This window comes from Euphorbia lathyris, chromosome 7 (assembly GCF_963576675.1).
Source record: "Euphorbia lathyris chromosome 7, ddEupLath1.1, whole genome shotgun sequence".
Lineage (NCBI taxonomy): Eukaryota > Viridiplantae > Streptophyta > Magnoliopsida > Malpighiales > Euphorbiaceae > Euphorbia > Euphorbia lathyris.
Window position 1 is genome coordinate 59,590,991 of NC_088916.1, and position 19,583 is coordinate 59,610,573.

The 19,583-nt window shown below is 34.3% G+C and overlaps 3 protein-coding genes across 6 annotated transcripts; all 3 read right to left on the reverse strand.

Annotated features, from left to right (window-relative positions):
* Window positions 1-1,840: 1,840 nt before the first annotated feature.
* LOC136200423 (cold and drought-regulated protein CORA-like) lies at window positions 1,841-2,705 on the reverse strand. The gene has a single exon (XM_065990809.1). The coding sequence runs from the start codon at window positions 2,703-2,705 to the stop codon at window positions 2,121-2,123; it is 585 nt and encodes a 194-aa protein (XP_065846881.1). The 3' UTR covers window positions 1,841-2,120.
* Window positions 2,706-3,988: 1,283 nt separating this feature from the next.
* On the reverse strand, window positions 3,989-9,838 carry LOC136235947 (uncharacterized). Its single transcript, XM_066026053.1, has 16 exons — window positions 9,464-9,838; window positions 9,285-9,369; window positions 8,896-9,028; window positions 8,587-8,807; window positions 8,262-8,430; window positions 8,023-8,175; window positions 7,138-7,235; window positions 6,865-6,956; window positions 6,169-6,239; window positions 5,946-6,081; window positions 5,419-5,478; window positions 5,236-5,321; window positions 5,079-5,155; window positions 4,933-5,003; window positions 4,411-4,468; window positions 3,989-4,340 (listed from the first exon to the last, which is right to left on the reverse strand). The coding sequence occupies exons 1-16, from the start codon at window positions 9,688-9,690 to the stop codon at window positions 4,200-4,202; spliced, it is 1,878 nt and encodes a 625-aa protein (XP_065882125.1). The 5' UTR covers window positions 9,691-9,838; the 3' UTR covers window positions 3,989-4,199.
* Window positions 9,839-10,729: 891 nt separating this feature from the next.
* LOC136235966 (zinc finger protein GIS2) lies at window positions 10,730-15,307 on the reverse strand. Of its 4 annotated transcripts, XM_066026097.1 has the most exons (5): window positions 15,171-15,307; window positions 13,155-13,287; window positions 12,779-13,007; window positions 11,770-11,862; window positions 10,730-11,687 (listed from the first exon to the last, which is right to left on the reverse strand). In XM_066026097.1, exons 3-5 carry the CDS (start codon window positions 12,931-12,933, stop codon window positions 11,135-11,137), a joined length of 801 nt encoding a protein of 266 aa, XP_065882169.1. In that variant the 5' UTR covers window positions 12,934-13,007; window positions 13,155-13,287; window positions 15,171-15,307; the 3' UTR covers window positions 10,730-11,134. The 4 variants fall into 4 exon arrangements, with proteins under 4 accessions (XP_065882169.1, XP_065882168.1, XP_065882166.1 ...); XM_066026096.1 differs by lacking the exon at window positions 13,155-13,287; XM_066026094.1 differs by having other exon boundaries at window positions 12,779-13,287.
* Window positions 15,308-19,583: the final 4,276 nt, after the last annotated feature.

A 19,583-nucleotide genomic window follows, 5' to 3' on the forward strand; every position in this document is an offset into this window, starting at 1 on the left:
AACTCATCATATTTGGATTTAGATTTTGAGGTTGTTAGAGATAATAATAAAAGTTACTATAGACCTTATATATTAGCTTAACCTTTTAATTTAAATTGGTCATTAACATGGTATCAGAGTCCTATAGATTAGGTGGTTCAGGTTCGAATCCTAGAAGCATGGAAAGATGGACATGTGTTGTACTCACTTCAAGACCAAAAACATTCTCGTGAGGGGGTTGTTAGATATTATAATAAAAGTTAGTTCTAGACCTTAATTATTAGTTTAAAATTTTAGTTCAAATGGTTTCTTGACGAATGTATGTATAAATTTAGTGGGATGATTTTTTTTTTTTGTTGTTGTATTATGCTGAACCCCTCCATATTTAGGATGTACCAATAAAATATTCTCACGCACATTAAAAAAATGTGGAGAAAACTAAGTTATTGAATTTGTGTTTTTCGTTATTATTTTACATATATAGTTTTGTTCCCATTAATGATAGAAAATTTTAGATCTGTCCGGTTCAGGAATGTTCTTATTTCTTGGAAGTTAAAAAACACGAAATGAGTTGTGGTTTGTATAATAACTTATGGGATAATTAATTTATTAGTCCCTATATTTTGATAAAACACACTGTTTAGTCCCTATATGTTCAAAAACACACGGTAAAGTCCTTAACGTTTTTCTCAGTGAACTGTTTAGTCCCTAACGTTTTTCTCGGTGAACTGTTTAGTCCCTGCCGTTAGACTCTCATGAAGATTATGTTAGTCAATTTGGATTTGCGTTCTTCTTTTTCTTTATTTTCCCTTCCTTTAAACTCTAACGCATCTGAAATCAACTTTGAGTGTTCTTCTTCTTGATTTTCTTCTTAATCATTCAAATTCGTAAGCATTGGGTCTGTTCTTTTTCTTGTTCTCCGTATAAATAGCTTCTTTTTCTAAATTGGATTTCCTCTTCTAAAGTTTGAAGGTAAATAGTAAAGATTAATTTAGTCATTTCCGAAGACATAAACGGTAAAAAATCTAACAAACAGACGGAAGGACTAAACAGTTCACTAAGAAAAAGGTTAAGGACCTTACCACGTGTTTTTGAAAATACAGAGACTAAACAGTGTGTTTTGTCAAAATATAGAGACAAATAAATTAATTACCCTAACTTATAAATAGGATGTATGAAACATTCAATAATAACAAAGAATCATTTTTCATTGATTAAAGAGATTTCAGAGATATATCAACATTTTAACAAGTTTGTGTATATAAACGGATCAGAATTCACTGTCGAAATTAAATGTGAAGTTCGATTATTTTATTAAAAAAATGAAGTTAATTAATATTTGTAAAACAGACTCGAAACTTAAATGAATATCGATACATTTCACCCTATTTTTATATTAATTTTGGAAACAATTGTGTATATAGTAGTTTATAATTGTCATATAGAAGCTTTTTTTTTTACTATGAAATATCCATATTAAATATTATTTGGTAAAACTGACATTATTTTATAGATTCGATCTTGTGACATAATTAAGATTGTATTTAAATCCTCTCTATCTCAAGTTTAGTTTTAACTTGATAGCTCATATTTAATATATCTTAATTTCTGATTATTTAATAACTAAATTTCAATCATTAATTTTATAATTAATGATTGAGACTACCAATATAATTTTTAAAGTTGAAAATCAATTGAGAGAATCCCAATACAAGACAAAATTAACATGTAGATAGTAGTGAACTAGTAATGATACTAAATCAAATCACTAGTCAAAATTAGCAGATCTCAAATTACCATCAGAAACACCAGAAAAAAAAAGCATGAATTCATCTAGCCAAAATGGAACTCTTCTATATAGTCTATCAAATCAATTAATTAATTAATTAATGGGCACAATATAATGTCTATTAGCTAGCAGTTTATTCAAGTGAAGAAGAAGAAGAGATCTAAGTACTCGTTTGGTCCATTTTTCATAGCTACAGTTTGTCTTTCAGTTCGAAACACGAAATAGAAGATAAAAGAAGTTTTGGTAAAATCGAAAACAGTTGCTTTTTAGGAAGAAAAATTAATTAACATCTTCTAGTTAGCAACGACAAACGATAAACAACTGTAAACAACAACAAATAAACCAAACGACACTAAGGACGTCGACAATGAGCCTTGCACATGTGTTGACAGTCATAAAAGCAAGGTCCTCCACAGTGAAGTGGACAATCCAATCTCATTCCTTTACACCTTCCTTTTACCATGCATTCTGCAAATTCCCCTATTATGTAATATTCTTCTCTCTTGAATATTCTCTTTCTGTGACCACCTTCCTTATCATACCTTTTTCTCCCCTTCTTTTTACATCCCCATTTGTACCAACCACCTCCTCCTCCTCCCCACCCCCATCCACCACCGCCACCACCACCTCCTCCTCCTCCTCCTCCACCGCCTCCTCCTCCTCCTCCACCACCACCCCATCCCCATCCAACACTCCCACCTCCACCTCCACCTCCTCCACCTCTATAATATCCACCATGTCTTTTCTTGTCATCAAGAGTGTAGGTAGAGGTCTTGTTGTGATCATTCTCTATTGTATTGTTCTCCCTAGGAGAAACCTTAGAAAGATCTAAAGAAGTGGTATTTACTAGAGAAGTTTCTTCAGCTCTAACTTCATTAGCAAGTGCTATTGACAGAAACAACATAATCCATAATAAGCATATTCTAAGTGTGTTCATCTTTTATCTATTTGCACTGTTTCAAATATTGCTGCACATATATATATATATAGTCATATAATCCTGTACCAGCTAGATTTTGGACTCAACTTGATGATCTACAGCTCTACTTTAACTAACCAATGAAAATCAACCTCTCTTTGGAAAGAAAAGAATAAAGATGCCTTAAGGCACACTTTTGTCCCCACCAGCAACTTGCAAGGAATTGGCCAGCCACGCCCAAGTCCTCAAAAGCATGAGCGTTGCGCAAAATAGTCTTTTTTTCCCTATAGATAATGATAGCCATAAATTTCCAACATTATTACTTATAGGCTTCGACTAACAAAGGAAATTCATCAAATTATTAGAAGAAAATCTTACGAGTGGAGTCTTAATGTCTTTCTTGGAGGAAAAAGAGAGTTTCTACATATAATTGATGAAAAACAATTCACTGCCTATAGATGGTTAATTGAAATTTTTCGGGTACCTTTATCCTAAAAACTTACAGCTCCATAAGTAGTTTTAATGGAATTTTCCAGTAAACAGTAGGTGCTCAGGTCCCCTCCCGACCCCCTAAATCCTTCCCTGATGAGAAATGATTTATTTTCATAGCAATTATAAGGCAGCCAGGAGTGTCAAATTTTAACAATTAAAAGTTAATGAAACATATAATCTCACAATATAAAATATGGCTTGCATTAACCATTTTGTTGTCTGTTGCTTTGAAAGAACGTTTATGAAGTGTGTGGAAGAAGATGCAGAGGGTAGAGAGACCATGGTGGGGGTAGTTTGATTTTAACTGAGTATAATGTTCCTTGAGAAGGTATAAAAATCAATTCCTTGGATGTTGGTGGCAACAATCATGCTTCTACATTATATATACTCTACATATACAAAATAATTTATTCAAACAAGCTATATATATATATATATATATATATATATATATTATTCAGGTTTAAGCACAAAATTTGAACAATATAAATTACATGCCTAAACATTGCAGCTGGGGAACTAATTATGGTATTGTATTGAAAGGGTATCAATACTTGGCTACAAAAAGGGGCCTTATTAAATTTTCAGATATTCTTTAAGCATACATTATAAAAGGCTTATGAGCTATCATTCACTGCTACTCACTCAGACTATTAACTGATAAGAACCTTCGAATTCAAGTACCTTCTTATTTTGCCAGACTTCACTGTAAAGATGCAAAAGATTATATGAAGCTCTGCTGCAACCGGTCCATCCGGGCTTATAAACCCTGGCCTTTTCTACTTACCTAGTATCATGTTCTGAGTGGAAGCAAAAAATTTGAGTTATATATAAAAGTGAATAGTTACATTTATTAACGAATCTGTACCAGGTGCCTTTTGGAAATCTAGTTAGGATCAAATGAATTCCAAAATTTAAATTTGGTAGCTACTGAAACCAAGTTTCACTGGAATACTACTATTCTCCGTGCATAAAGTAGCAAAGAAGGATATGTTACTCTGAGAATTCTCAAAAATAGCTTCAAGAGTCTTTCTCTTCATGGGGTTTGGTCTCTGCATTCTTGAAATCAGGGTAATACTTCTCCAATTCAAGCCGATCCATAATTTCATCGGTATTGTAAATATATGAAGAATGTCCATCAACAAATTCAGTTACATCCACCTGCAAAACCAACATACATTGAGTTGCTCCAGAGAGTGTAGTAATAAGTACAAATTGAGCAAGCCCTTACGTTTTCAATTCCATGAATGTCAACAGGTTGAATTCCTGCCAATCCTTTAGAAAGTAAACTGCATATATAATAGAGATGATGGAATCAGAAGTCAAAACTATCTAAAGGCGTGTATGAAGCTATAGAAGTCGATTGACATAGGTTCGATCTATACTCTAGTAGATGAAATATATACATGACAACTTCACACCAATAGAAGTATGCCACAATAGAGGAAGCAGTAATGAGATGTACTTCAATAGTGAACTTAATAATGTAAATATGATTACGATTGATCTTATAAGGTGTAGTTTGTCCGGTAGGATGATCCTAAATTATATGTTAGCAATGCAATTTGCTTGTCATTACAGATTTGCTTCTTTCACGTTCATTAGCAAGCACACAATCAATTTTAATAAACCAATTTGTTTCTTTCACATATACTTTTGGGTACATTCTTCGTGTTTAAAATTGCCATTATTAATAATTTTCTCATTCGCCTTCTCAAGCTATATATAGAAACAAAAGGTTCTATCTGTCTACCTGGCACGAAACATAATTCCGAGAATCCAATCACTTGTGGAATAAGCATTGATAAATCTACCAGCCACCATCTGCAAACAGATATACCTTATACAAATAAAGTAGAACATGGTTAAGTTGTATACCAAAATTGTTTGATATCCTACCTTCCTGACTTCTTCCCAATTTTCATCTTTTATTGAAACCGGTGCTCCAAGCAATACAACTCTTTCTACAAGTCCAGCTAGAAATATGGGCAAGAACTTCTTCAAGTGGTCAATATAATTTAACAAGAGAATATGAGGTCACAAGTTATAGACTAACCATTATCTCCTTCAGTTTCAGCTAAACACTGAAGACATTTGAAAATTACTCTAGCCCCCACTGAGAATCCTATGAGTGTTACAGGTCTGGGCATAAAAAAAGAAAGTAAAATTCATAATTCATGTAAAGCAAATATGCAAATTAAGGGGATATATTTATCCTAATAGAACATGATTGCAATACCTGCTCCCTTGCAATCCCTTCTGAAGGACCTCAGCAAGCAGTTTTCCAGCTTTGTCAGCTCTGAAATTTCAGGGCAAATTATTGATGTCTATGTAGAAATAAGTCATTTATTCGAAAGGATTGTGACAGAAAATAATTCACAACTTCCGATAAACTAGAGAAAAATCTGGAACAAAAACTATAGCAACTGCTTCTAATTCGACATGGTACACATGGCACGTCATTTTGATAAATCCAGTTTCTTAGTCTTATTTATAATTTTATGTTTGGTAAAATCAAGATTAACCAACTACCAGAAATATACAATGGATAGCAGAAATTCACAAAATTGACCATAAAATCATTTGAATTTGCCTACTTAAGACTTGGGTTGTTAGCAGAAACATATTAAGTTCTTAAACCCTTTTTCTATATGGTTAAGAGGTAAATGCAATCCAAATACACTACAGAGCAGAACAATCACTTTCAACAATTAAAGATGGGAACGGAATATAAATTACCATCTTCTATCAGCATTTTTAACACACCTGTCAACTGCAACTGCCCATTGGCTGTCTATAACATCAGTTGCAGTCAATATTGCTGCTGGGAAAGCCAATGCTGATATAAGACTGCTTAATACAGTCAACATGGCACCTTCTGTCATCAACTGGACGGCGATTTCTGCAAACTTAGCGAGATATTCCATCACAATATTACAAATAGCATCAATTTAGAATGGAACAATCATAGAATTTTTTTTTTAAATACTTGATGCGAGCCAATCTCTTATTGCAGTGCTCAGTACAGTCAAATTCTCAGACTCCCACACCAGGGCATACCTACATATTTGGTACAATAATTTCAATGGAACTTCTAGCTCATAACCAATGAAAATCCAATATTATAAAAAACATGAAAAAGATTTGCAAGTCATAGAATCAAAATAACTTTGCTGTACAGCAATTTGCTTTAAAGCAAAAACTATGCTAACAATAAGCTTTAGTGATTAGGAAAGACTTTAAGTATGAATTGTATCTTCAGCATTATATTGAAACAAGGATTAGCCCAGAAGGCATGAGAATCTATTTGTATCTTTCTTAGGCATTTGTTATGAAAATAAAGAACTTATAAATAGGAGTATTTTTAATTATTTCTTGAATACATTGGTAAATGATACGTTCATAATCTCAAATCACAGAAAGAGGACAAAGGTCATATATCAATGCCTTTTGCATTTTGATAATATTTTGAATTTTCACTCAACAAGAATGCCTCTTAGCACAGAAATAATGTATAAAAGGAGGGGAGCATGGTAGAAGGAGGGCAATATCCCTAACTTGCTGACTGAAAATGCTCAAGGAACCGAAATTGGCAAACTAGTGGATATTGAAAAGAGGATAACTCCACATAACATGAAAAGTAAGACACAGCCTATCTCTATAAAAAGTGTTTTCACATGTTTACCTTTCCAAGTTATTATTATGACCTTCCCAAGGTGTTATAAAACCTTCACCATCGTACACAAGTCCAGAGATCAAGATTCCAACTGCTAACCGCTGTCAAGAAAGAAGATTCATTATCCATGTCAAATTCATGTCATAGTTTAAAGACACAAGAGGTATTAATGAACATGATCATAATTAAGCATATCTTTAGATTTTCAGATCAGCTATATATGATGTACCACATTAAAAAGATAATAGTCAAGTCAACAATAGAATGTGTAGCAGGACTCACTCCTTGGTTATGATTTTCACCGATTTTCTTGAACTCAAATTCTTGAAGGCCCCCAATTCTTTTTGCCATTTTGCTCCCTGTAAGACCCGCTCCAGCAGCTGGGAAGTAGAAAGTGGCAGAAAATCACTATTGATCTTATATTCTAAACTTTTAATTGCACACTAGTTTGTAGCGTTAATTCACCTTGTATTTTACAGCATATTTTCACCTTTTATTATCACTCTATATGCAGAACATTGTTCCTTCATTTAGTAAGCTAATCTATCTTATGCAGCTTGACAAAGGGCTACTTCCAACTTGGTCATAAGTCCTAATTTTTAACTGCACACTATTTTGTAGCCATAATTCACCTTGTATTTTACAGCATATTTTCACCTTTTATTATCACTCTATATGCAGAACATTGTTCCTTTATTTAGTAAGCTAATCTAATCTTATGCAGCTTAACATTGTTCCAACTTGGTCATAAGTCCTAGTAGATCACATGCATCACTATAATTCCTTTGACTTAGAAATTGGCCAGTCTTCTAGGAAATCATATGCTATGATGATTATCGCAGAAGTCGTCTCTGAACTATATTTGCTGAATTATAAGTATCAAAATTAATGTGCTCTTTTCTGTCAATGGCCTTTCCCATGCAAGAACATTCTCAAGTCCACTTTACAAAAATCTGTAGAAAACACCATCTATGAGATTAGATTTTGGGAGCAGCATGGTATTTTAATTTTTATTCACTCAACATGAGTATGTATGATGGGGAGAATGAGTTGATTATGAAGTTTTGAATACATAATGCCAGTGAACTCCAACTCATAACCACAAACTGTGAACCAAAAAACAATACGAGATAATAAAAAAATGAACCCAGGATCCTGGTTTTATACCTCCAAATGATGCAGCAACAGCAACAGAACCAGCAAAAGATCCAGTTGCACTAGCTGCTGCTGCAAATCCACTAACTCCAATAACAGGAAGTAAACCACCCAATGTTGGAGCTAGAGCACCCAATCCCCCTGCAATTGCTGGGGCTGCAAGAGCTGCAACGATGTAATAAACCACTAATTAAGACTAATCATCAAATAAAAAAAATGGATCTTATTGCAAATAGTCTACATCTCCATACCACCACTAACAGCCATCACAGTGCCTCCAGTTAAAGCAGCTGCAGTAACAATACCACCACGCTTCAATTTATCCAAGGTGCTTTCTGCAAATATCTCCTTGTCCTCTTTGGATACATCCTTTCTCTCTAAATCCATTAGAGAGAAAGCAACAATTATCTCCATGGCTTCCTATGTACGTTTTAAGAAAATGACAACTTCTGGAGGTCAGCATCCAATCGTTGCTAAACTTGTACAAGGGAAGATTCTTCTGGAAGAGCCACAGACTTCCTACTTCACATATTTGATAAAGACATTACAAATGAAAATTAGTGTGATTAAACAAACCATTTCTGTCCATTCAACGTTGAGCCATGTAGCAAGTAACCGTAGAGCCACACGGTGGCGAGCATCATAGCCTTTTTTCTGCTGAAAAGATTTATTCTCATCCTCAGCAATGTCCATGACACACGCCGAAAGAAGTTCATAGAGAACCGTCACTTTCCTCTCATAACTGAGTAATATTCTCTCTTCCACAGCTTTATTAGAAGGTGATATGTGAGTAGGTTCTGCATTTAAGCCATAAGATCTTATCCATCTCAGCTGTGCAAAATATCTCAGTTCTCATAGTTTTTAATTTTATATTCCTGACCATACCTGTCTCATTCGAAGAAGCAGGAGGGGGTTCCAAGCTTTGTGCCGTAGCCCCAACAGTATTTGATAAAGCAAGCTCCTTATCTGTTCTTTCTGAAGAAGCTCCATCACCTTCCCCTGACAGTAATTTCAAGAACTGTGGTACAAGAACACACATAATAACACCGAGAATGAAATACACACAAGGGGTATACTAAAACCTTAAGTAAACAAAAGAAGTTTTAGAGGTATGCTTTCAGGAAATTCAAATTATCGTAGAGCATCTCTAGTGGTCAAAACTCAGATCATAAATGCCGGTGAGTTCAGATTAAAATATTGAAGCCGGCCGGTGGAATCCAAGGAAAATAGTTACCGAGCACGTTAGATCACATAGATAAAAGAAAGAAAATTACCGATCCGACATGATGTCTCACTTGCGAAGAAGAACCAGCAGTTTCCTTCAGCCCATCCCAAGCTTGATCATCCACTCCAAGCAACCTGTTGGCCTCAAATAACCACAAAATCTCAGTATATATAAAACATATTCAAAATTGAAAAGAATTAGAATTAGAATTAGAATGTGGTTCATTACCGGAATACAGGCAAAAGCAAACCGGATTTTTCATGGATCCAGAGCTGATTATTATCGGAAACAGATATTTTGTCACCGAAGCTTAATGATCCTCCAATTGATTCTTCCTGAAGAGGTAGAAGAGCGTTTGACGGGTGCGTTTGGTGTATTTGAGACTGGTGCAGCGCTAGAGCGAAGAGAGCACCCGCTGCGTATTTTTGAGTGGACGTCAATATCGATGTCTCCATTACTAAAATGGAAGTAACTGAAATTGAATAAAATGGATCTTATAGTTTCAATTTCAAATATGTAGACTAATTCAAAGACAACCCCAATCTGTTATTCAAATCCGCTAGGACTTCGCGGGAAGAAACGGCTATTTCTCCGTTTACACGAGGGAAATTTGAGGCCTTAATCGTCATTTTACTGATGCCTGGCCCTATTTCTCACTAATCACTCGTCACTATCCATGGTCCATCAGAGTCGGTCCGAATGGTAAAGAGTAAACAATTGCTCGGTCCAATTGTTAGCTAATAGTTGTTACTGGTAGCTGTTGTAGTTAGTTATTTGCATTATAATTAGTTATTTGTTATTAATATTAACTGATTAATTATTAGTATTTGATAAAATTATGATGAATGGTTGATGTTACCATAAAAAATGTCTAATATGGACCTATTTTAAATTAATCAATTAATTAATTAAAAAAATAAAAATGACAATTCCAATTATAATATATGTGGTTTTGCAGTTTCGCTGATCTGTAAATTGATGCATATCTTGTCCAAAAAAAAATGATGCATATCGTTTTTTATTACAAATAGAGGATTGAGGTCCTCGTCGTTAGAAAAATTAGGGATTTGTAGGTTGACACTCTCAGTTTTAAGTGTTAATAAACTCAAAATAAAAAATTCCAAGAATTAATGTATTCTAAAGAGCTTTTTAATTTTGAGGTCATTTAATTGTTTTTTATTAGGAGAGAGAAAGTGCGTGTAAAAGAGAGAAAGCTTCCAAAATTATGATTTTAAAAAATAAAAAATGTAGTTCCATAATAAATATGGTACTAAAAAGATTTAATTTCTATAATTTTATGTTATTAACAGTGTCAACTTAAAAATTCTTAATTTTACTAACCGCAATGACTTTAGTCATTTCTTAGCAAAAAAAAAAAAAAAAACTCACAATTACTAATTTGTAAATCGACAAAACTATAGATTATATTTAGAATTTATCCAATAAAAAATATAATCTAAATTAATAAAAACAATCTAAATAACTAAATAATAATTTATTAACTAGGGCATAACTTTATTATTTCGGCAATAATGTTATAGAAATAAGAATAATAGTAACGTCAGCAGTTCAGCCTCTGTTCCAAGAATCGTACCACGTAACTGCAATTTGCCAATTTCAAGCAAAAATAAAACCCTTTCTTCTCATTTTCCCAACCCAGCTTAGTGTGCACGTAATAGTAATACAGAGAGATTTAGAAATTTTTTTACTTCAAATTAAAATGAAAATAGCCATAGCTAAAATGTGCTGTTGGCACAATAAGTTTACAAAGTCTAATGCAATTGCCCAAATTTTAAATTGTAGGCTGCAACCAATGGTAAAAAGAACGTTGATTCCATCCCAATAAAAGCTTTAGGTCTCACATCAACCAACCAAACATAAGAGCAATTCACGAGACAATCAATACCTCCGGAATCCACTGTCAGCGAATCTCCCGCTGTCCGCGAATCTCCCAGATGGGCACTCGAATGCCCTGTGGCCCCTGCCACCACAATTGTGGCAGATGACCATGCCACCCAGACAATCCCTGCTCATATGACCTACCTGGTTGCAAGTCCGGCAGACCACATCTCGATAACCATAGTTTCGACCCCAATCAGCCCTCTCTACATGACTATTACCCTTCGGGCATTGCCTTGCCACATGCCCAGCTATGTTGCACAAGTTGCAAACAGGTTCATCCTGGCAGTCCCGTGCGATGTGACCTGTTTTTCTGCAGTTTTTACATGCTTTATCATTTGTACAATCAGCAGCAATATGCCCTATCTTGTAGCAATTGTTGCACAACCGCGTATCTCCAGACGGCATGTCAGAATTTTGGCAATCTTTGGCACGGTGTCCAGATTTCCCGCATGAATGACAAACTCCCTCATTGGGACAGTTGCTAGCTACATGCCCAGGTTCTCGACAATTCCAGCATCGCGATTGTGTAGTGCACTCTGATGCAAGGTGCCTGAGGGAAAAAAGAACAGACATTATATGCATAATTGATACACAGGAGCCAATGGGATGTGAAGGTACGAAAGACCAATTACCCAGGTAGACCACAATTGTTACAAACAGATTCGTTGTGGCATTCTCTCGCAAAATGACCAGGTCGCTTGCAGTTATTGCACAAGTTGTTTTGGCTGGCAACAAGCAAAAATTATTAAACATACAAAATATTAACAAAAAGAATATATATATATATATATACACACACACTAATATTAAGCAAATATCTCCAAATTATCCAAAGCATACTCTATGAATGATCACAGACATACTGAGTAACCATAATTGTCATGTGATTTTCCACGAATATTTCTTTAAAAAGAATAGTTCACGCATTTCCTCCCATTTCAGAGAACATATACCAGAAATTAGTGTCCAAGAGTTCTAGCAAGAAAACATCTTCAGATGATAATGCAATTAAAATCACGTAACTGAATGATATCAAACTTAAATGGCAATGCACTACCCTATCAAAGTAAAAGAAGGTAACTCCATCCCCACAAGACAATGAAAAAATACAGAGGTCTTAATGTTCACCAAAACATAATTTTATAGCTTGTAGTAAGCTAGAATCTTTCTTGAAAGATGAAAAACATTTAAAACTGAATTATGACTCTCACTTAGTTCTCACTTAGTTCTCCTTTACTCTTTTTTTTTTCTTTTGCAATGTTAGAATCAAGACTCAGTGGACTATAATCTTGAACTGTAATGATACTGTTTTTTTATTTATGGTTCAGTAACCACAAACCTAACCTGCATATTTCCGTGGATAAACAATGAAATCTTAAGTGAATCTTCAGTGCAGCACAACCTCTTTAGGATGACAAAGGTTATGCATTAGAAGATAGACTGCATTGCTAATCAACACTAGTCCCCAAGAAACCTTCCTATGGAAGAAATCGCCAAAAGATGCTCCATGAGCATACAGTTGGAAGTTGGATGTCATGAAAGTATATGTTTATTAATGAGTACTAAATATTCTACACTAACATAACATTCTGAAGAAAACAAAACCACAAGGCATTGAGAACTTGATGAAAATCAAATAACCTGAATCCACGACGAGTCTCTCTTCTATTAGAACCATCATGAAAAGTATTATGACGAGATCGGATTCTACGATCTCGGGGACTCCTGCTCCGGCTTCGACTCGGGCTCCGACTCATACTTCGGCTGCGTCTACTGCTCCTCCTAAGTGAACTCATCTTCAAACCTCCTCTAGTTCACATCAACCAACCACTGATCCACAAGCAAACACCAATACTCCACAGCAAATGTCCTATGAACATCCATAACACCCAAAAATTATCCCGCCAGGCTCACCTCATACTCCAATTTTAACCATTAAACAGAGACTTTCCAACACTATGATAAAATAAATATCCAACAACCAACTGTCTAATAATTACTACATCCCAAAGCATACTATTTCTTCAACAGAAAAATATTCCAGTATAGCTCTTCCTTGTTGTTCAGTTTATGACACATGATCCCAACCATGCGACAAGCTACCTCGTATGAGAAGCATATCTCCTCTGTATTTGAGGCTTATGCCTTAGCTTGAAAAAAAAAGAGGATATTTTACAACCAAGAAATTCATAATTTGAACAGAAGTACATTGCATCACATTCCTAGAAAATGAACTACTTCAAAACTTTAAACCCATAAACACATAAAGTGATTAGAACTAAAATAGCTAAGGTAGCAAAGGTAAACAAGAAATTGTCTTGATGCCATAATTCTAATGCTTCTTCACACTGCAGTTACTGCACAGCAAATTTTTCATGACTTCAATGTCAAAAACCAAGAACTGCTAATTAATATAAGAGCTTCCTTTCAGAGTTGCATTTATCCCTGCTAGAAGTCAGACAAATGGTAGATTTTCTCCCATATTGAACATTTGATTGGAATATCGCAATTCTCAAATTATAGTCCCAATTATAAATAAAGGGCGGCCCGGTCGCATTACGCGTCCCCGCTGAGCGAGGGAAATTATAGTCCCAATATCATGATAAAATCATTTACCGTGAACCCTTAGTTAGATAGTTAGAACGAGTGTTCAGCCTCATCTGTCCGGCATTTGAACATCTATCATGCTTATACCAACTGAAGTAGTTCTTGGGAAACTTCAATCAGGTATTTAAATACCTTCATGCTCGAAACCATTTATATTGACCAAAACATCACATCTTATCACAAGCAGAGATTCTGAGATCATTTGGTATATTACACAATATATAATTGTCTTTTAGTGTCAACGTGTACTATTAATTGGTTCTAATTCATTGAACAAATAGCGAGCAGATTTCTGTAATTGCATGCATTTACTATACTAAGGTATTATTTTAGTGCCCACAAACAATTTATATCATGATTCAAACTGAACAATAACGACAATAAAGTGGTATCCACACGAGTGATAAGGATCCAAATAACAAACCTGCCAATACATGTCATCTTAAAAGCACAAAAGCAAGCAGGTGTTCTCCCATCTTAATTTATAAATTGTAAGTAATATCAGATTCACTAATTGAACGTATACATAAATGGGGCATCGAGTTGAATCAAATTGGCTAACTAACAGCTTTCCATATAATGATAGTGATTGTACCATAAAGCTCATGCGAGCAATTACGGAACTAAAAAAAACTCTATGTTAGGAATATGTTTACTTAAGCTTTTGTACCAAGAAGCATAATAAAAGCCAACATATATGCTAATATCACAAATTAAAACTAAAAAGATAAGTAAGGAAGCAGATTATTAGATCCGCTACTTGTAATAATCTGACGAGGATTGGAATTGGTACCTAGATGGCAAAGAAGATCGGGATAAGGTACAAATTAGCCCCCTATTGTAATTGGGAAAGAGTAGATTTAGCCTAGTGTTTATCATATGGTGCAATTTCAAGCCTCATTGACGTAAACATTTGAATCTTTTCATGTGCAATTTTATGTTCTGTCCACCGAAAGATTGCATTGTTTTTTTACATAAGGACTAAATTTGGTCTCCCCAATAACATAGGCTAAATGTGTAACTTATCCCAAGAAAATTTAAATCTAGGGGTAACTTGATCAACTAAATTTAATTCCTTTCAAAAAGGTGCAATGCTTGAACGATTTTGTTCCAGTCGAAATTTGAACTCTAAACTACTCTAACTCCAATTTCAGCAATAAAAGTCGAAAGAAAAAAAAAACCGGGTTTCAGCATTCAAAGCCCTAATCTCTTACATCCCTAAGATCATACAAAATGGATTCAAGAAACAAACAAGAAAACGTTTAACATAATCTGACTGTGAGAAACAACCATATAACGAAGTTTTCTGAAAGTGCAAAAAATATGGAGTAGAATCAAAATAGATCTGGAACTATGCATCAAGAAATATAGAGGAAAGTAAATTGAACGGCTAAACAAGAGCAAAGTCGGTTAGGAAGACACATACCTACAATGGAGCTAGAGGCCGAAGTGTATTTTGCAGACCTCGCCCCAGAATACGATAGGAGATTATGGTTGAGGGTGCTGGTGTTAGATAGCTGAGCGGATTTTGTGTATAAGAGAGTATAGAAAAGGGTAAATAAAACCATGCTACTCAATTTGATTATTTTCAATTTGGATAAGTTACAAAAAAATAAGCCTAACGTTTTTTTTAGGAATTACCAATTTAGATTTAACGTTTAAAATAGCATTAATATAGGTTTAATGTTTACAACATAATATTAATTTAAGATTAACGTTTACAATATAGCATCAATTTAGACCTCACGTACAAAATAACACCAATATAGGCTTAACGTTTACAAAATAATACGAATTTAAGCTTAACATTTACAAAATATATCCAATTTAAGATAAACGTCACAATTAAATTAACCATATTATATTCTTTTCCTATTAACTTTATATGTTATCTTTTTATTTAGTTGTATTTTCTTATTTATTATAATACAATTAATTAGTATTCTTGCCCATTAAAACCTTATATTTGTTTTTCATCAACTATTTCATGACTCCTAAATTTCATGGCTCATGTAAAATAATATTGATACATGTCAGTATTCGAAATATTGTGGGTATTCAATTACTTTTAGTTTGCATATATTACATAAGCAATGAAATTTAGTAGTCATGGAATCATGGATGAAAAACAAATATAAGATCTTAATAAGCAAGAATACTAATTAATTGTATTATAATAAATAAGGATATAGAACTAAATAAAAAAATAACATATAAAGTTAATAGGGAAAGAATATAATATGATTAATTTAATTATGACGTTTAGCTTAAATTGTATATATTTTGTAAACGTTAAGCTTAAATTCGTATTATTTTGTAAACGTTAAACCTATATTGGTGCTATTTTGTACGTGAGGCCTAAATTGATGCTATATTGTAAACGTTAAGCTTAAATTGATATTATGTTGTAAACGTTAAGTCTATATTGGTGCTATTTTGAACGTTGAGCCTAAATTGGTACTTCCCCAAAAACCTTAGACCTATTTTGGTACCTTATCCTTTTTAATATTATTATTATTAAATTTTAATTGACTTCTTAAAATAAAATAAATAAATTATGCATGAGAATGTTGTAGCGGAGGCAAATGTGACAAAAGTAGCGGAGATGGAAATGGAGCAAGAGGAGGAAGGATTGCTGGAGTTACAGGATGAGAAAAAACGAAGACGCCATGATTGCAATTCAGGCGTGGAGTGTAGTCTGAAGGAAAATTCAAGTCCGAATGTTGTTGGGGTGGGTACTGCAGTAAAAGTTTCAACGGAGAATGTCTTTTCTTTCGTGAGCAAGGATAGGTTAATCTCTGTTGCATCTATTTCGTTGAGGCCTGATATTCCACCAACCACAATGAAATGTATTAGTTGGAACTGTCGGGGTTTGGACAACCCCCAAGCAATTCGAGTTTTGAGAGACATCCTTAAGGTCCATAAACCAAGGTGGTTTTTCTTATAGAAACGTTAGTTTGATCAAAGGCAAATGGAGAATATTAGCATGAAGTTTAGATTTGAAGGTTGTTTGTGGTTGGTTGTTAAGGAAGAAATGGTGGTTTGTGTATGTTGTGGCGGGACTCGAATAATGTTTGAGGGAATGGTTTTTAGCAGCAACACATTGATATTACTATGTGTGATGTGCAATCTCGAGAATAGAAGGCTATAGGATTTTATGGTTATGATGACATGTCTAGACATCGTGAATCTTGGGATTTGTTACGATCCGTTGCTTAAAGCAGTTGTTTTCCATTCAGGAAAATGGGGAGGAGCCGATTTTTCTCCTTATCTTATTAGGAATTTGTCTACAGCAATTCAGAAAAATTCCTTAGATGAGCTTATGCTGAGTGGTTGTGCTTTTACTTAGGAGAGAGGTCGGGGATCGCCGCTATGGATTCAGGAGAGGTTGAATCGTGCATTTGGTTCGGGTGATTGGTTTTCTAGATATCCAAATTATTCGTTACAAACGTTAGAAGTTGGGTATTTGGATCATAGACCGTTATTATTGATTACACAACCGGAGTCATAGAAACCGAGGGTTCAAGTATGAGAGAGTTTGGGAGAAGGAATAGGGCTTTTTTGATTTGGTTATAAATGGCTGGCAGGGACGATGTAGGGTTTCTGTAATGGAAAAGCTTATTGCTTGTGCTGAGTCGATGGCCCAGTGGGGATGTGGGTTTCGAAATAAATTTAACAAGCAGATTGTGGTGTGTAAGAGGAACTTGAGCCATTTACAAAATGAAACTGATGTTAGATCAATTTCTGAATTTTTTGAAAATAGACGTCGACTGAATGAGTTGTTGGAGTCTGAGGAAGTTTTTTGTGGCGTCTCTGCTCTAAAAATCTTGCCAACAAGGAATCAACTTGCTACGAGGAGATTACATATGCCTATAATATGTCCGTTTTGCATGAATGATGTGGAGTATGATTGGCTTATTTTTTCTGGCTACTGGTTCGCGATGCAATGCTGGGCTTCTGCGGAGCTGGTACCACCGTCGTACGATATTGATGAAGTTGCTACTTGGTTCCTAGAGCGCTGCAGTCAATATCGAGAAGAAATTGTTGCAAAAGTAGGAGCCGTGTTGTGGGGAATTTGGAATTAGCAAAATCGGCAGGTTTGGAAACAACAACATGATTCCTCGATGTTTACTGTAGCGAGCAACCTGAGATTTCTAATTGAATGGCAGCAGGTGCAGACAAAGACTGTGCAGAGTAGTCGTGGTACTGTTACATGTTCGATCTCCCGAGTTAGGGTGCGATGACAGCCTCCAAATGTTGGTTTTATGAAATGTAATGTTGATGCAACTTTATTTCAAGATCGAGATATATGTGGAGCGGGTGCAGTCTTACGTGGGAGTGATGGATCGTTTTATGGATTGTGAAGCTCGACTATTAATGGATTAGTTGATGTGAAGGTTGCTGAAGCATTTGCACTTCGTGAAGGTATTGCGTGGGTTATTTCCTTATGTTTTACACATGTTGTTTTTTTAGGTTGATGCACATGTGGTTACAAATAGTTTGTAGTCTCAATATGAAGATATTTCAGATTTTGGATTGTTGATTAAGGATTGCAGACACTTATTGTCTTATAGCCAAGGGTTTAGTGTGGCTTATATTACGTGGTTAGCCAATGGGGTAGCGCATGATAGAGCGAGGAATGCTCCATTCAATGTTAATTGTTTTATTTCTTTTACCATTCCTGCTTGGTTGAATTCAGCTTTGTGTAAGGATAATCGTTTGCTCCTTTATAAAGTTTGGTTCTCTTTGTCTAAAAAGATTGTTTATAAAAACTTTTATTATGAAACCACATTTTTTTTTATTTTGCAAAATCGTTATTTTAGAGCTTTCTCTCTAAAAATCAATTTATCTCTCCTAATTAAATAAAACCTAAATGATATTAAAACGAAAATTTTGAAGAATTAAAATTGCTTAGAATAACAACAAATCTTAAATTTTTTTATTTTGAGACTATCAACAGATATTTTATGACGTTGATTGAAGTTTAGTGTCATAATGTTAGAAAATGTAAAATTGAATAATTTTTATATTATATTTTGAGTTTAATGATCATCCCGTGAAAATTAACAATAGTAACCATGTGTGTAATTTATCCGAGTATAAAACAAATTACAAAACAACTTTTTCTAGGCTCAATTACAACGGGTTTTTTTAAGGATTCGAATCCTCTCTGAAATTTTCCCAATTACAATTGTTCTGAAGCAAATTCGACATGTCGATATTCCACAATTAAACTTTGTTTGGTTGAAAATGATCAATTATTTAAAACAAAAACACTTCATGGTGTGGACTACAAATGGAAAAATGTGTTCCTTTTTCCAAGAAAAAATTATATGCCATTAATTTGTTATTGATTTTATATGTGCTTACATTGTTAACAAAAAAAAAAAATCAATCTGTTAAGATATTAATTCTATATTATTATTTATTATCATGAAAATATACACTAGCTAGAAATGTAAACATGGCACCTGTCGGGGATCCGGGATGGGGAATATAGAATCTCCACGGAATGAGATGGAAATTGTTTTATCCTCCACAAACAGAAAAAGGGTAAAAACGAGGTTAGGTATCCCTGCTCTATATGGATCCCCATACCCGTCCCAGATATTACCCTCATAGGGATTCTCGTGAATTCTCCGATTAAATCCTCGTGTTAGGTTAATTTTATTTTTTATTTCCACCACTCAAGTCAAATTTAATATCATTATTTATCGTTATACTTTATCAAATGCCAAAAGGATGGAAAAAAAATAAAATAAATTTTTTATATGTATTAAAAAATATAATGATACCACTGGATAAATTTCCAATCAGATCACGTCCCTGTGAGGCGCCG

What these genes read in the sequence shown, in the direction of transcription:
- LOC136235966 (XM_066026096.1), bottom strand. Translation starts at nt 12,933, where the DNA reads ATGAGTTCACTTAGGAGGAGCAGTAGACGCAGCCGAAGTATGAGTCGG. An exon ending in GAGACTCGTCGTGGATTCAG is followed by an intron (nt 11,863 to 12,778) that starts GTTATTTGATTT and finishes GCTTGTTGCCAG; the next exon opens with CCAAAACAACTTGTGCAATA. An exon ending in AACAATTGTGGTCTACCTGG is followed by an intron (nt 11,688 to 11,769) that starts GTAATTGGTCTT and finishes TTTTTCCCTCAG; the next exon opens with GCACCTTGCATCAGAGTGCA.
- LOC136200423 (XM_065990809.1), bottom strand. Translation starts at nt 2,705, where the DNA reads ATGAACACACTTAGAATATGCTTATTATGGATTATGTTGTTTCTGTCA.
- LOC136235947 (XM_066026053.1), bottom strand. Translation starts at nt 9,690, where the DNA reads ATGGAGACATCGATATTGACGTCCACTCAAAAATACGCAGCGGGTGCT. An exon ending in TGTGATGGCTGTTAGTGGTG is followed by an intron (nt 8,176 to 8,261) that starts GTATGGAGATGT and finishes ACATCGTTGCAG; the next exon opens with CTCTTGCAGCCCCAGCAATT. An exon ending in TGGGCAGTTGCAGTTGACAG is followed by an intron (nt 5,479 to 5,945) that starts GTGTGTTAAAAA and finishes CTGAAATTTCAG; the next exon opens with AGCTGACAAAGCTGGAAAAC.